General features: G+C 52.7%; 2 protein-coding genes across 5 annotated transcripts; one reads left to right on the top strand and one right to left on the bottom strand.

The window, feature by feature from the left end:
- The first annotated feature begins 463 nt into the window (after window positions 1-463).
- On the top strand, window positions 464-4,137 carry RELL2 (RELT like 2). 3 transcript variants are annotated; one of them, XM_084780195.1, is made up of 8 exons: window positions 474-854; window positions 1,272-1,511; window positions 1,867-1,932; window positions 2,030-2,096; window positions 2,517-2,702; window positions 2,949-3,324; window positions 3,447-3,506; window positions 3,726-4,137. In XM_084780195.1, exons 2-7 carry the CDS (start codon window positions 1,328-1,330, stop codon window positions 3,477-3,479), a joined length of 912 nt encoding a protein of 303 aa, XP_084636321.1. In that variant the 5' UTR covers window positions 474-854; window positions 1,272-1,327; the 3' UTR covers window positions 3,480-3,506; window positions 3,726-4,137. The 3 variants fall into 3 exon arrangements, with proteins under 3 accessions (XP_084636322.1, XP_084636321.1, XP_084636320.1); XM_084780194.1 differs by having other exon boundaries at window positions 474-870; XM_084780196.1 differs by having other exon boundaries at window positions 464-870; window positions 3,447-4,137.
- FCHSD1 (FCH and double SH3 domains 1) lies at window positions 4,085-15,918 on the bottom strand. 2 transcript variants are annotated; one of them, XM_084780190.1, is made up of 20 exons: window positions 15,787-15,918; window positions 15,437-15,534; window positions 14,823-14,868; window positions 14,274-14,341; window positions 13,816-13,972; window positions 13,593-13,729; window positions 13,437-13,500; window positions 12,458-12,586; window positions 11,895-12,017; window positions 11,516-11,611; window positions 10,378-10,497; window positions 9,899-10,003; window positions 9,593-9,754; window positions 8,559-8,687; window positions 8,394-8,477; window positions 8,121-8,238; window positions 7,746-7,966; window positions 6,722-6,809; window positions 4,787-4,842; window positions 4,085-4,649 (listed from the first exon to the last, which is right to left on the bottom strand). In XM_084780190.1, the coding sequence occupies exons 1-20, from the start codon at window positions 15,805-15,807 to the stop codon at window positions 4,584-4,586; spliced, it is 2,088 nt and encodes a 695-aa protein (XP_084636316.1). In that variant the 5' UTR covers window positions 15,808-15,918; the 3' UTR covers window positions 4,085-4,583. The 2 variants fall into 2 exon arrangements, with proteins under 2 accessions (XP_084636316.1, XP_084636317.1); XM_084780191.1 differs by having other exon boundaries at window positions 13,816-13,951.
- Between the last annotated feature and the right edge of the window lie 669 nt (window positions 15,919-16,587).

The following is a 16,587-nucleotide window of genomic DNA, read 5'->3' as shown; positions in this document are numbered from 1 at the left end:
CCCCTTATGGGAGTTCCGCCCCTTATGGGAGTTCCACCCCTCACTTTGCTGTTCTGGTCCCGGTTTTGAGGCTTGAGACTCACAGCTTGGGCGGGGACCCGTAGCATCATTCATAAAATACTAGGACCGTTTCTTTCTGGGCAAGGGTCATATCCTGCCCAGCTCTAGCTCTAAACAGATCTTGGCGTCGTGGTCCCCTCTCTAGGAACCTCGGAAGATCTGGCCACCCTGCCTGCCCCTCTCAGGTGCAGAAAACCAAATTTCCCCAGTGAGCTAGGATGATTGCTGGCTTTCCACTCATCTGGGGAATCTGAAGGCAGGACTTGTGCCAGGCGTGAGGGTTAGATCAGTGACCAAAGCCCCTCCTGACCTCCCGACCCCCCACGAGGACCTAGACTAGAGCCGCACATTTCTCCTGGGGGAAGGGGGGGAGCAGCGCAGTCACGCGCACATCTCACTTGCGTTCACACACGCGTAAGGCTCACGCTCTCCGCCCCGCACACCTGCGCTCCGCCCCTTGGTCCCGGGCCCGCGAGGAGAGTAGGCTTTTGGAAACCCAGCACTGTTTCGGAGGCACCCCCATCCTCTTCATTTCCCGGGCCGGAGTGGTCCGGAGCCTACCGCGGCTCCCAACCAGTCTACATCCTCCGCCATCCTTCCCTTCCCCCCACCCCTCCCGTCTGCCGCGGCACCCGGTATCCGCAGCCAGCAGCCCGGAGCCGGTGAGGCGGCAAAGGGGGGAGGGGGAGGAAGCAAGGGATGAGCTCCGGGAGGGCGTCGGGGGCCCTGAGCCGGACGAGGACACCCCTGGAGCCCGGACCTGAGCCGGAGCCGGAGACAGAACTAAACCACCGGTACCGGGTGGGCCAGGTGGGCAGGGTGGGAGGTACTGAAAAAGAAGGGACCCGGGAATGCAAGGAGGGGAGGGGGCTGCAGGAGGCCTGGCTCAGGCTGGTGTAAAGAAGGTAGCGACACTGACTCCAGCGAGGTGTCTGAGCTGGATGCCAGAGAATTTCGTCCCATCTCGTGCTGCAGTGTCCTTGTGAGGGACGGGGGCGAGGGATGAGCTGTAAAAGATAGCGGTCTGGATGTCAGAGAAGTAGTACTGGGTCATGGCAGAGGGCTTGCGTAGATGCCTTCTGGGCTTCCAGCCTGTGGCCCTCTTGGCCGACCAGCACCCTTAGTCCGGACAGCTCCTTGGTTCGGTAGGGGGTGGGGCGGACCTCCTTTTGCGGATCCTAAGATACCTTCCTGCTCTGCTGGGTCCCCAGCTGCAGCCCACTAAACCCAGGAGGCGCCCTGGCCCGCGCTCGCCCCCCAGGGCCTCATGTCGGAACCACAGCCTGGCCTGGAGCCGCCCCAACATGGGCTGTACATGCTCTTCCTGCTCGTTCTGGTCTTCTTCCTCATGGGCCTTGTAGGCTTCATGATCTGCCACGTGCTCAAGAAGAAAGGCTATCGCTGCCGCACGTCTAGGGGCTCAGAGCCTGAGGATGCCCAGCTCCAGCCCCGTGAGTAAGGCGCCAAGAACCCCAATTAAGTCACCTTCCTCCCTTGCCCTTCTCCCCAAACTTTTTCTGCCTCCCTGGCTGACAGACCCAGCCCAAATCCCGATGAAGCCCAAAAGACAGCTTATGGTGCATTTTTTGAGTCTGCATGTAGAGTGACGGCACCCTAAAATCGACGCTAGAGAAGGGGTGTTCCACTCATGGTAGCCTTGGGAGCCCATTTCTTTTCCTACCTTTTCTGAAGGTACATAAGTAAAGGAATACGTCTTGAGCCATCACCCATGGGGCCACCATCAGGTCATGTTCCCCCAAAGCTGACTCATTTCCCACTTTCTTGCCAACCCCTTTCATCCTTCAGCTGAAGACGATGACGTGAATGAGGACACGGTAGAGAGGATTGTCCGCTGCATCATCCAAAATGAAGGTGGGTTATAGGCCAACAGCTTGCTCCTTCCCAAACTGACTTTCTCTTGCCCTGGCCTCCGCCTCCGTTGACTGCCTCTTCTCCCTCTCCCCGCCAGCCAATGCTGAGGCCTTGAAGGAGATGCTAGGGGACAGTGAAGGAGAAGGCACGGTGCAGCTCTCCAGGTGAGCTGGAAACAAGTGCCAGCATGACTTAGCTTGGAGTACCCTCTCCTCTCATAGTCTTTCCAAGTACCATGGAAGTTTGATAGTGGGGGGGGGGGCGCAGAGGGGAATAAACAATGACCTATGAAAGAAGTTTCACAGAAGCCCTTTCTCCTTCAGTGTCTCCCGTCTAGATACCATCCAGACTAGCATTTACCAAAGGTATCACTTCCTTTGGATAAGCATTGCTCTCTTCAGTAAACAGGGTGGAAGAGAAGAACACATGACCACTCATGGCATTAACACTGAATTTATTAAAGACAAAAGGATGTTGGAACCTGGGGAAGGCGGGGCTTGGGGGGGAGGGGTTAAAGAGCAGGAGGAAACCACAGGAAAGGAAATGAGGGCATCGTTTCTGTTCCCTTCCTTCCTGTGGTCCAGCGTGGATGCTACCTCCAGCCTGCAGGACGGAGCCCCTACCCATCATCACACAGTACATCTTGGCTCTGCAGCTCCTTGCATCCACTGCAGCCGCAGCAAGAGGCCCCCACTTGTCCGTCAGGGTCGCTCCAAGGAAGGAAAAGGTCGCCCCAGACCTGGAGAGACCACTGTATTCTCAGTGGGCAGGTGGGTATAAAGTGGTCCAAGAAAAAGGAGAGGTTAAATTGGGACACCACCCCCCCCAATAATTCTGTGCCCCAAAGGTGGGTGGGGCCCAATTCCTTCCTCAGAATGACTGGGTGACTGCAGCAGGGGGGTCAGTCTATGCAAAGCATCATACATTCTCAGAAGGCCTCTCTACAACCCCAGGGAAGGAGGGTTGGGGAACTTCTGAGCTGTAGTCCTAAGTTGCAATGTTCTCTTCCCGTGCAGATTCCGAGTGACTCACATCGAGAAGCGCTATGGGGTCCATGACCATCGGGATGGCTCTCCTACAGACAGAAGCTGGGGCTCGGGTGGGGGGCAGGAACCAGGGGGTAGTCAGATGGCTGGGGGAGGGCAGCCTAGAACAGGGACAGCTACCGTGGAGAGGCTGCTTCCTGAGCCATCACCCTCCCAGGCCGCAGCCACCCACCCAGTGCAGAATGGAGGACTCAAGGATGCCAACCTAGTCCCTTGTACTCTTGAGGGGACCCCTGGAACCTCTGCAGAACTGAACTTGGGCGCTAGAGAGAGAGGCCCAAGCCCAGGGCTATCTAATCAAGAGGCAAATGGACAGCCAACCAAACTGGACACCTCAGGTCAGCAGGTATGAAGACATGGCGGCCGGGGCTGCATTGGGCAGTGGTGGACACATCTTACCGTCCCTGCTCTGGGCAACATTTACATAACCCACCTCCTGTTCCCACTGAATACCTCCCCTTCTCTCAGGAGCCTCTACCACCGGAAGCAGGGGGTATGTGAGGCAAGTCTCCCTGAGCTCGTGATCAGGTAATCTCACCCTCCCACGCTCTGCCTAAACCACTCAAGCCCATCAATTTTATGAACCCCTGGGGCGAACTATAAGCTTAGTATGCGCTATAGATTCCTTGGCTGGTGGTGGGGAGTGGGCATAGATGGCCTCTAGAAGTTGGATACCATACCTGGGGAAGAACAGATGCGTCAGGAACTGACTAGTAAGCAACACCGTTCCCCTTCCTTTTTTCCAAGCCTCAATCGTCACTGTGTTGATGGATTACCAGCAGCATTGCCAGGGTATAGATAACCAGGAAGGCTCTCCCCTCCACTGGACAGCACTGCCCCTCAGTTGAGGGACCAGCTCTACTACTATCCGGAGTTATGTGGTCCTGGGCTGAGGGACCTCAGGAGGAGCTCCTCCCAGTTTCCAGCCCCCCATTCTTTTCCCTTTCCCTACCTGCCAACAGGTTGCCTGGCCTGCCTTCCCCAAAACCTCGCTCCACATGCTAGAGCGTGGCAGCTGGGACCAGGCGTCCCCTTGGTGGGCCCCTAAAGCAATAGCACCTTAGGCTCCCTGCCGTCTTGGCACAAGAGGCTCAGGACTTCATGGCTTGAGACTTCATGCCCTTTATTCACTGTCAATAAATCCGCTCAGAACATTACAGTTGCTTTGCATCCTGGCTCCGGCTCCTTCTGACTTCCAAGGTCTGCTCTTCTCCTGGCCCCAGGCATAATGACCCTGGCATGCAGGGTGGGGCTGGCCACAGAGGTAGGGGGAAGACAGACATGAGCCAGAGCCTTGCAAGACTTGGGGGATGGGTTCCAGCCCCAGAGATTTTGGGATATTTTACCACCTTATATGTGGGGTGATGGCAAGAAGTCAAAGGGGTAGGTCCAGCCCAGAGATGGCAAGAGGACAATGGGGGAAAGGAGCGGGTTCAAATCCCAGAAATGGGAACAGGGTAAGTTTCTACCCCTGGAGGTGATAGTGGACATGAGGGAATATTGCAGCTTTTGCCTACGTCACTCCAGACCATTGGAGGGGTGGTTTCTGTCATCACGGAAATAGGGGCAGCAGCATCACTGAGGAGGGAAGGGACCTCTCGGCCTTCAGGTGAGGGGATCTGGATGACCAGGATCTGGGGCTTTGGCTGGTGGGGGAGGTGGTGGACGCATCTGCAGGGGACATACATAATTAGTGTGCCAAAGTCCCTCTTGGGAATATCCCTGTCCATTACCTCAGCCCAGCAAACAAAATAGGACCCATAGAAATGACCCTTCTGTACGGTCTCCTCCAAGGCAGAGGCCCTTACCGGCCTGAGTCGAGGCACCATCATGTCCAAGGGTCCAGGGCAGTCTAGGATTTTGTCTAGAAATAGAAAACAAGAGTCAGTTCTCAAGCTTTGTCGGGCTTCATGCTGCATCTCCAGCACTTAGGATAGTGACACTTTATAAATACTTGTTGACTTAGCAAAAAAAAAAAAAAATCACCAGCCTGAGCTATAAAATCCATTAGTGCATCCATCCTCAACAAATACTTAATGCACAAGTGCTCTATACAAAGTACCAAATAAAGGGGATGGAGTGCAAAGCTCCTCCTCAAAATGGCTGTTGAGAATCCCATAATATCACCCAGGGGTGGGGGGAGGGAAGAGTGAGAAAGAGAGAGAGAGAGAATGCCCAAGTATTAAATTATTCAAGGGAAGCAGGAATGCTGGGAGAGATGGTGGTCACCCTAGAGTCAGGGAGGGGACTGGAGAAGGTGAACATACTAGAACATTTTAGAAAAGCTAAGTACTACAAGGTGAAAAATACAGGGCTGTAGACTGGGACATAAGTTAGTAGTGGATATGTTTGCCTAGCATGAACAAGATCCTAGTTTGATCCCTAGCACCCCCCAAAACAGAAAGAAAATAACTCAAAGATAAGTACTATATTTCTAGAGTTCAAAGACACTAAAAGGAAAATGTACATTTGGGGAGAATTAAGAATGCCAAGAGGGGCCGGGTGGTGGTGGTGCATGCCTCTAATCCCAGCACTCGGGGGCAGAGGCAGGCGGATTGCTGTGAGTTCGAGGCCAGCTTGATCTACAAAGGGAGTCCAGGACAGCCAAGGCTACACAGAGAAACCCTGTCTCAAAATAAATAAATAAATAAATAAATAAATAAATAAATAAATAATGAATGAATGCCAAGAGGGAGCTAGGTGGTGGTGGTGCACGCCTTTAATCCAAGCACTCAGGGAAGCGGAGGCAGGAGGATTTCTGTGAGTTCGAGGCCAGCCTGGTCGACAAAGTGAGTCCAGGACAGCCAGGACTCTGTTACACAGAGAAACCCTGTCTCAAATAAAGAACAACAAAAAAAAGAATGCCGTGAGAAAAGTTAGCTAATTTTTTAAAAATAATAACGATCTAAAATAGCTATGTTTACTGTATCCTAGTACAATGTTGTATACTCTTAACAGACATCTTAGATAGCTTTTTCTTCCTTTTGTATACAAGTGTTTTGCTTGCATGTATATCTGGGTACCACATGCATGCCTGGTGCCCACTGGGGTCAGAAGAGGGTGTCAGATGGTTGTGAGTTGCCACGTGAGTGCAGAGAATCAAAGATGGGTCCTCTGCGAGAGCAGCAAGTGCTCTTAACCACTGAGCTGACTCTCTAGCCGCTGATAACAACTCAACAAAGCAATGCCTTTCCCTTCACTCTATAAAGAATGGAAACCAAGCTAAGCTGCTGACTCATACTTCTTTGTTTGTCTGTTTGTTTGTTTGTTTTTGAGACAGAGTTTCTCTGTGTAGCCTTGGCTGTCCTGGACTCTCTTTGTAGATCAAGCTGGCCTCGAACTCACAGAGATCCGCCTGCCTCTGCCTCCCAAGTGCTGGGATTAAAGGCGTGCACCACCACGCCCGGCCCCGACTCATACTTCTAATCCCAACATATGGGGGAGGCTGGGGCGGGAGTGCTAGTTCAAGGCTAGCCCCAGCTCCTAAGACTAAAACATAACAATGCAAAACACAGACCAAGGACCAGAGAAGTTAAGCCTCCCCCCACCTCAAGTCATACAATAGAAGGTGACAGAGGGGTTTGAACCTGGCTGCAAATCCAAGGTCTCCTCCCCATCAATATGCTTTAGGCCTTATTGCAAGGTACCCTCAGGGGACACAGGAGCAGGACAAAGCAGAGTCCAAGCTTCTTCTCTCCATTTCTTACGCCCCTCCCCCCCAGGCTCCAGTTCTCTGTACTCACCCGTAGGCAGAGCAGGTACAGTGGACCCATCCAAGGCACAAGTGGGTGCAGGAGGTGAGAAGCTGGGAGGAGAAGGGGATGGCAGCGTCTGGAGATAGGGTAAGCATACAGCCAGTCATTCCTGGGCTGTGGGAAGGCTGAACCAGCATTTCCTCTCACTGTGCTCTCAGTTTCTCTCCCATTTCTTCTCAATACCAAGAACAGCCAAATGAGGGTTGTAACTGATACCCATTTCAACAGCCAATATGTACCGAATAGTTATTATGTGTCAGGCATTCCGCTAACACTACATATACCCAAATTTATTCAACCTTCACCCCCACCCTGTGAGAGATGGATTTTGATGGCTGCTACAGTACAAGTGAGATTCCTGTTTGAACCACCCATCAGAATCGTGGTCACTTTGTGGCAGGGTACTGGCTAGAACTGGGGTGTTCTGACTTCTACACAACCCCTGCTGGGGCATGACAGGGCAGCATAAACCCAAACACTTCTTGTGTACCCTAGAGCTAAGGAGTTTACCTCTGTCATCTCTACTTGTGATAGGCAAGCCTGCTAAAGCAGCTGTTGCTTTATTTCACATGTGAAGGCAGCTCAGGGCAGATAGGTAAGCACCCAAGCCCGGGTTGTAGCCTAGCTGGTCCTAAAGTTCCCAAACTCCTAGCAAGGGTGCCTTGGTTTCTCTTTTCTCATCCTAGCAAAGCACACAGGGAGGTCTAAGCCACCATAGGAGGCAAACCTGGTGAGGAAACAGGGCTTAAAGATTCATATGGAAGGGCTAGAAAGACGGCTCAGAAGTTAAGAGCACTGACTGCACTTCCAGAGGATCTGAGTTCAATTCCCAGCAACCACATGGTGGCTCACAACCATCTATAATGTGATCTGATGCCCTCTTCTGCCTGCAGGTATACATGCAGGCAGAGCACTGTATATGTAATAAATAAAATAAATGAATAGGGAGCATTGTTGAGGTGAAAGGGTCAACCCAGAGGTACTTATGAACAGAGGGAGAATGAAGCTTTACCTGTTCAGGGTCAGAGAGCTCAGATGGCCCTGGGGGACCAAGCAGTTCCTCTACCAGCAGGGATGGAAAGACTCCAACATGGCCCCCAAATTCTCCTCTCCAGAAACCATCATCCACGCCATCTTGAGCCCTGGGCAGCAAGCGGATGAGTGCCCCTTCAGGAAAACTCAGCTCCTCTTCACTCTGTCCAGTGTAGCTGTACAGGGCGCGTGCCAAGAACGCTACAGGAGCCGGGGAGAGAGATGAAGTAAGGGAGAGGGTCGGTCGTGGCACGCTAGTGCCGTGACACCCCACAACCATCCAGTCACCTGTATCTTTACCTACGGTCCCTGAATCCATAACTTCCTCTTTTTTTTTTTTTTTTTTTTTTTTTACCTGTGGGCTCTGCTCCTGAGGGATTATCGCGGCCACGGCTGCTCTCAGGGAGTGAGAGATCCGGGAAGTTGAGATATCGCTCGGGGACAAAGCCTGCTTCTCCGTGCTGGTTCCGAGCCTGCTCACCCGGGCAATGTGAACCGGTATCAGACTTGCTCAGCAGTCCATGACCTTGGCTCTTCTCCACGCAAGTTTCTGGGCAGTGCCTGGTTGAGTCCTCGGGACCCACACGCAAGTCCTCCCACTGCCCCCAACCCAGGGTCCCGTACTCACCTTAACCCACTCATCAGCATCACCTTCTTCTATGACCTCCAGCCACTCGCCCTCTGTGATAGTCAGCTCATCCTCACGTCCTGCCTGAGCCCCACAAGGAAGGCGTCAAGGCCTGCCCCACCCCCACCCGCGGCGCCCATCTGACGCTTCCACACCCATTCACACCTGGTAACCGAACACTACGTGTGCAGGGCAGGGGAGGGGTCTGGTAGCCAGGGCTTGGGGGGCAGGCTCTTCAAAGAGCTCCCCAGCCTCCTCACATTCATCGAAGTCAGAAAGCTCGGCGTCCTCAGCCTGGAGAGGGGTAGAGGACGGATACCATCTCAAGTACTGCAAGGATCTCCCACACCCCTATCTTATCTGTAACGGACACTGGGAATCCTCCTTCAAGGCAGTACCCCTCAGCCAGTCAATCACCATAGCTCACAACCAGAACCACCACAGGGCAGGATGATACCAAGTAATAACAATTGCAGCAGTTAGAGGCTTAGTACGAAGTATCTTACAGATACACTGCTTCACTTAAGCTTCAGAATTACCCATCATTCCAAAGGACCCGGGCTCAATTCCCAGCACCCACATGACAGCTCACAACTGTCTGTAACTCCAGCTCCAGGGAGTCTGACACCTTCATATCAATGGACATAGAGGAAAATTAAATAAATTATATATAAAAAAGAATACCCGAGCATTCTTTTGTATAACTGTACTAAGCTCACTTTACTTCTGAAGAAACTGAGACTCACAAAGGTTAAGTCACTTTCCAAGGTCACATGGCCCATAAGTAGTTCGTGTGACCTCGTAGAGCAGCTGGCGCTCAATTAACCCCCAAAGTGCTCCCAGAAACATGTTTGTTTTTTAAGATTTATTTATTGCATATGAGTGCTTTACAGAAGAGGGCAGCAGATCTCATTATAGATGGTTGTGAGCCACCATGTAGTTGCTGGGAATTGAACTCAGGACCTCTGGAGGAGCAGTCAGTGCCCTTAACCTCCGAGCCATCTCTCCAGCCCCCAGAAACATGGTTCTTGATCATGCTATTATAAGGTTACTGAGGATTCTCCAGAACAGAAAGTGTGCAGTATCATTTAGGCCTTGTGGCACCCCTCTGATTGTGATTCCCATTTTAGAGGCTCTGTTCTCTAACAAGGAACTTCAGCCTCCCACCTGTGTATGGTTAGGGACAAAGAGGAACTCACCGTGGGAGAGAGGTCCCTCTGGGACAGCCGAGCTTCACTAAGTCGTCGCTCCTGCTCCACCTCATCCTGGGCTTGGGTCATGGCTGGCTTCAGCCAGCACTGCACATCTAGGCCAGCCTCCTGCAGCAGGGCCAGCCGGGCAGCCCCTTTCACCTGGCTCACCTGATAGGAGGCGAAGGAGAGCGATATATATCCTGACTGGTGACGGCTGCCCCCTCTGCTTTCCTCGTTTTCTCTACTTCAGTGGAGGGGGGTTGCCTGAGGAGGCAGGATTTCAGCATCCCTTAGAGCAGGGCCGTGGCTCACCTGGGCCCGTCGGATGTTCTCCCTCACTTCCTGTAGCCGCTGTTCTACCGCTGGAGCTTCTCGCTCTGGAACCTGCTGACGCCTCTGCTCCAGTCGCTGCAGGACCTGGTGAGGATGGCAGAAGGCGATGGGAGAGACATTGTAGGCACTGCTTACTCTGAGCCGGGCACTTTGCTAGTTGCATCACTTGCATTGTGTCACTCATCTTCCCTACAAGGCAGGTGTTATTATTGGCTCCAGGTTAGTGATGAGGAAACCGAAGTCCAGAGAGATGGAGTCACTCCTTACCCGGGGTTAGAGAACTCACAAGCAACAGGAGAGGAGACAAAGCCCAGACTGTCTAGCTCCGGAAGCTATGCCCTCAACTACTGTGTCATACTGTTGTGTTAACACTCCTCTCCCTGACTTCCTGTCTGCATCAACGGTCCCCACCTCTCAGCTTGTCTTACCCACCCCCACTACCTGCACCCCCACCTCACCCGATGCCCATGATGCTGGATCTTGTAGTCCCGGGCAGCCCTGCTTGTCCAGCGCTGAACTTCCTTCTCCAGGCTACTCTCTCCAGCCAGGCCTCCTGCTCCCCACTCCAGGGAATACACCTGAAGGGGACAAGGAATGCTTGAGGAAAAAAAAACCAAGGGGCTGGAGAGATAGCTCAGAAGTTAAGAGCACCGGCTGTTCTTCCAGAGGTCCTGAGTTCAATTCCCAGCAACCACATGGTGGCGCATAAGCGTCTATAATGAGATTGAGATCTGGTGCCCTCTTCTGGTGGGTAGGCACACATGCAGGCAGAAAATTATATACATAATAATAAATAAATCTTTAAAACACACACACACACACACACACACACACAAGCCAGGTGGTACAAACCCTTAGTCCCACCACTTGAGAGGCAGAAACAGGCGGATCTCTGTGAGTTTGAGGCCAGCCTGGTCTCCAAAATGAGTCCAGGACAGCCAAGGCTACATAGAGAAACCCTGTCTTAGAAAAACAAAAAAACAAAACCAAAAACCAAACAAACAAACAAACAAAAGAAACCAAGTCTGTCCTGCTCACTAGTTCCTTTTCCTTCTTCATCTTTTTTTTTAAAAATCATCTTTAGATTTACTTTATTATTTGGTACATATGAATGTTTTGCCTGCGTGTATGTCTGCACACCACACAAGTGCCTGGTGCCTGAGGAGATGGTGAGCCTCTAAGTCTGTGTCATGTTAGGAATCAGACCCAGGCCCTTTCCGAGCACAAGTGCTCGTAACCACTGGGCCAGCTCTCCAGCCCTTTCCTTCTTCATCTTGACCTCCAGGGTCAGGGACAAAGAGGACTGAGGGAGGGAGTGCCTTTGTCTGTGGACAAAAGTATGTACTCATGTAGACACAGGCCCAGGAATGCGATCAGAGTTGAGCGACAAAAGCAGAACCAAGAGAAGAGGAGCTGAACTTCCCCGGTCTGAGGTGTGCCTGAGTTCAAGTGGGAGAGGGGTCAACAGGATTTTGAAACTCCCTGTCCAAGGCTGAACAGCACCACACCAATCCTTGGACAGGGACAACGAAACAAGGAGTCTAAACCATACTGGCATTTACATTTGGCCCGTTTCCACAAGCAGGGTGCTCTCACCTGATCGGCCCCCGCCGGCTGGAACTGCTGAGGTGGGGTGGGAGAAAAGACTCCGGGCCCCTGAAGAACCAGCTTCACGTCTTGTTCCCAGTTTACCTAGGGTTGGGTAATGGACACTCACTCCCTTGCCACCCACCCAAACCTCTCTCCAGATCTTCTTGGGGGGGAAAAAAAGAGAGAGAGAGGTGAGAATGGCATTAGTAGGAGGAGGGGAGGGGCTGGGGGAGGGGTGGAAGGTGGGCTGGGGGAGGGGCTGGGGGAGGGGCTGGGGGAGGGGCTGGGGGAGGGCTGGGGGAGGGCCTGGGGGGCGGGCCAGGGCTGTATCTGAAGAAAGGAGCATAAAGCATCAGCAAGGGGCACTCACAACTCCAGCCCTCACCTGAGAAGTTGCCTTCCCCCCATGGCGGGCATGTTCCAGGACCATCTCTGCAGCTTCCAGCTCCGTGTGGCCTAATAAAGTCAGGGGGTCCCTCAAGTATTCTGACAGTTCACTTACCAGGACCTGGAGAGAACCCCAAGGTACCTTAGTACATTAGGTACACATGACCTCCTCCCAAGCGTCTAGTGCAGAGTAGATAGATAACTCGTCCACGGGTGGGGCATGAACACGAGGGACAGGGAGAAGACGAGGGACAAGACATTGCGCGCTTCTAACCAAACCGTTGCCCTTAAACCGCTTCGCAGTTGAAGCACGCCCAACACGCATGCATTCCCTTTGAACCTCCTGAGTGCTATGACATGGGCAGCCTGGGGTTCCTCTGATAAAGGGACGTGATGTCACATGTCTTGTATGACACAGTCACCAAGAAGCAGAAGCAGAGCCCACATATGCATCTTCTGGTCACCCTGAGCACTAGCCCTAGCCTGCCTGGGGAGAAGCAAAAAACACGGATGGTGTCTCTCCACCCGCTGAGGACAGGAGGGACCTGGGTTAGTACTGGCCTTGAGCAGCGCTGGCAGCTCCTCTTGGTAGTAGTGGGCGAGGTGAGCGTTGGTGGCCACCAGATTTAGCAGGTACTCGTTGCGGGCTGCTCTCAACTGCTGGGAGTACTGAGCGGACTGGGCAGACAGCTAGGAAGTGGAAATCAGAGTCAACAGGGAGCCTTGAACTCTTGGAGTCTTTCCAAGGCCAAGCTCAAACCCAGAACCAGAACAGAGCTCATATGATTGTTTACATGCCTGGTGCCACACTAAAACCTTCACATATAGATTTGGCCTTTTAAAAACCTTCTCATGGCTTCTACACATATATAAAAACATAAAACTGTGCCTTACCTTAGTTTACCAGCTCTTACATGAGCTGACCCCTAAAACCTCTCTGATCCCTTTCAAGTGCGTGCCTCTTGCTTACAGTGGGGTGGCCACACTGGCCTTGCCCTGAGCTCCTTAGCTTCTCCACTCACCGTTCCCTCTCCTCATAACATTCATGGTCACTTCGGTTCAGCCTGTGCACGCCCAAAGACCTCGGTGTGGCTGCCTCCCTGACACTCAGGGCCATCTGCTCAGTGAGGCCTCCCTTCTCAGTCGCACCCAACTGTTACTCTTTTATCACAGCACTTTTATTTGCAACTTCAACTGATTATTCACGTCCTCTCATCTCACCCAGGCTGTGGGGATGGAACTCCATTAGTCCTGCTCTCACCGTATCCCCAGGGACAGAATGTTACCTAGCATGTAGAGGTACTCAAAAAGCAATTATAAAGGAACAAAACCAAAATGGTATTATTTCCACTGTACAGACGAAGAAGATGAAGCTCAGAAGAAGCAAGGAGCCGCATTACTGAGTGCTCACTACGTGCCTGATAATGAACCACTAAGAAATTTGGAAGCCTAAGGTTCAACACAATCTCTTACTTTTATGCCTCCTGGACCCCAAACCACTAGGCTACTCTACCCTTATCTATGCTTTTATCCCCCACACCTTGGTGCTTAGCTTCTGGAGGCTGGTCCGCGAATGAAAGATCCCATGGTCACTTCGGTTCAGTCTGTGAGGGGAAAAAATAGTCAAGTCAGGCACAGCTTTAATACTTTGATTCTACCCCACTCTCCTCACACCACACCTTGGGTGTCATCCCACCTGGCCTGGACATCAGCTGCCTTCTCCTGTGCCAAGGCCCATACTCGCTCTCGCTGCCCATAGAGCTTCCGACTTCGGCTCAGCTCCCGGACAGACTGTAGCACTTCGGCCTGTGCCCGCTGGAGGCTCTCTGTCCCCTGGTAGCAAAGATACACAGACTCCTGACCCAAACCATGTCTAATCCAGGGCTGGAGGTTCCTTTACCCCATCCACTGAGACATACCTTCCTCAGCACCTGCTCCTTGGCACTCCTCCCAGTGCCCCCTGCTAGGTCACGGTATCGGTCAGACGCCTGGAGCCGGGCTTGGCCTCCAGCCACGGTAGCATCCAGAAGGCAACGCCAGGCACCAAACACTGTCCTGCTCCTCCCCAGAGAAGATCTGTGTTGAAGAAACACTCCACCATTTCATGAGACCTCCCCCCCATTCGAACACCACAGTGTGCCCTTCTCCCCCCCGGCCCCCCCCCAATCTAGGAGGCCATCAATCGATCAGCCCAAGAGCTAAGCCACAGGATCACTCGTGCCCTCCACCCTCACCCACAGTGTCCTTGCTGGGTCAGCTCCTCTGCTGCTGTGTCAGCTCTACCTGCAGCTCACGTGCCTCCCCGTACTCCTTAGGTCCTCATCCCCACAATCTCTGGGAGCGAGCTCCCCATCACCTCCAACACTGTGCGACTCACCTGCTGTCTACCTCCGCACCCCGCTGTCCTTCTCTCTTTAGGAATGGCCCGGCCAGCTTCTGGAGTGCCTGGTGAGAAACCATCACAAGCACAGACCCTTTATTGAAGACCCAATCCCAACAGGGGGCAGAATTTGGAACCAGGGTCTGGGATACTATCTTTTGGATATATAACATATACGTATCCTAAATGCCTTACATTCATTAATTCATTTAATCCTTGTAACCTTATGTGCAGTTTGGGCATTATTATTACTAGTCCCATTTTACACAGAAAAAAATTGAGACAAAATAATATTAAATAACTTGTCTAAGATCACACAGCTAAGGAGGCAGTAGGGCAGGGATCTAACACAAATCTGGTTGTCTCTAGATATCTGTTCTTTTTTTTAAAAAAAAAATTATAAAATCACTTTATTCAAATTAATTCACAAACAAAAACATCACGTAGTTAGGTATTTGTTTTTCACTACAATAAGGGGGTGGGGGCACTGCTGCCAGGGTAAAGGAGGCTAGAACAAGAGGGAGGGTCCAGAGAGGCGTCCCATACCTGGCCATATTCCCGTTCAATGGCGGCCCTCTGCTTGCTGTAGGATCTGTGGGGAAGGGGGGAGGGGGCGAAGTTACTGATTGATTGCTACGGTGCTCTCACACTCAATTCTCTCCTTGGCTTGAGCAGGAGGAAGAGGGAACCAGCTCAGAGTGTGACTACCTACATCCAGAGGGAGTGGGTCTGAAAGACGAGAGTCCTTGAGATCACCTCTGGCAGCTACAACACAGGTCAGCCTCACCTTACTGCTCAAAGCCCAGGCAGGATCCTCCCACCCCTGGAGGACCATCTGTGGGTCTGGAGGTGAGAGAACTGACAGGACCTAGCTCCACCATTTCCAACAGGTCTGGAAGCGGAAGGGCGGTTATGCCCTAAGCTTGATTGTGGAGGTGGGGAGAGTGGGGTGGGGGTCGAGTGGCTTGAGGGAGGGGCTCTCTGTTTATGTATATAGCCCCAGTAAGTGAAAAGGCAGGCCTAAGGTAAGGGTCATGAATGGGCAGGCCAGAAAGCTCATCCAGACAACGCCCGATCCTGACAGACGTATGCTGAGGAAAGAGTCACGCTCTCGTTCCTATGAACGAAGGAGTATGTGAAGGTGAGGGGTCTGGGGCTACCTGATGTCCTCCAGCAGATCCGCCTCCCTCTGTTGCTGTGTCTGAAGGATGCTCAGCTGCTCCAAAAAGCGAAGTTTCACCTCCTGGGCTGGCTTCACCTGTAGGATCAAAAAAGAGATGAAGATCCCCTTCCTGGTACCCTTACTCCAGCGAGTGTAGGATACAAAACATCTCACGGGGAGCGGTGAGGGGGCGGGGCCCAAAAGAGGCTGGGCTGTTTCCTCGGTTTCTTCTGTGTTAGGCTTTGATTTCCTTGCCACACCCTGTGTCCTACCCCCGGTCGAGTGTCTGTGGGCTCCCTCTGCTCCCCCAAGACCTCCAGGAATTCCCTTTTCCCGGGCAAATCTCACTTTTCGGGGCGGCGGCTGCATCTCGGCTCCAGCAAAGGCTGGCAGACACTCCACTCCGGAACTCGGGAAGGCCCCGCCCACAACGAGGCCCCGCCCCCGAGTTAGCCCGCTCCACCCACGCTCGTCAAGCTACGCGCCGGGCGCGGAAGCACACAGGGGCAGCAAAGGAACTGAACCTGTTATTGCTACAAGTACCCCGGAAGGGTCCCTGCCGCGGGGCGGACGCAGCGTGCGCCTGGCGGTCCGGGGAACCTCGAGCTTCTGAGTCAAGACGCCTGGGTTCTGTTTCTACGATAGCCACTGATTCAGCCTGTAATTATTTCTGGTCATTCATTTAGATATGCATATCGCCAGTCCCTATGCTAAGTGCAGGAGACCAGGTGACCAGGGAAACTGAGTCACTGGACACCTGAGCGAAAATGACTCTGACAAAGGGAGACTCCTTTTCCTACTCCCCGCAGAACTGGAAATGCTAGCGTGAGAGGGATGAGGAATACGCCCGGAGCCCACAGGAACCAGCCCAGAGGGAAAGACGAGTTCATGCAGGGCTCCAGTGGGTACTAATGGTATCGGTGAGGGGGTGTATGGCCTGGAAAGCCCCTGTCATCATTTTGGGTCGTTTCTTGAGGCTTTATGGTCCCAATTTACCAATTTTAGCGTGGGGTGTGTGTGTGTGTGTGTGTGTGAGAGAGAGAGAGAGAGACAGAGACAGAGACAGAGACAGAGACAGAGACAGAGACACAGAGACAGAGAGAGACATAGAAGACACTCTTGGGTGTTGATCTTTGATATCCACCTCGT

Source organism: Acomys minous (assembly GCF_964271855.1).
Source record: "Acomys minous genome assembly, chromosome: 4".
Lineage (NCBI taxonomy): Eukaryota > Metazoa > Chordata > Mammalia > Rodentia > Muridae > Acomys > Acomys minous.
This window is presented reverse-complemented; position numbering and strand designations above follow the sequence as displayed.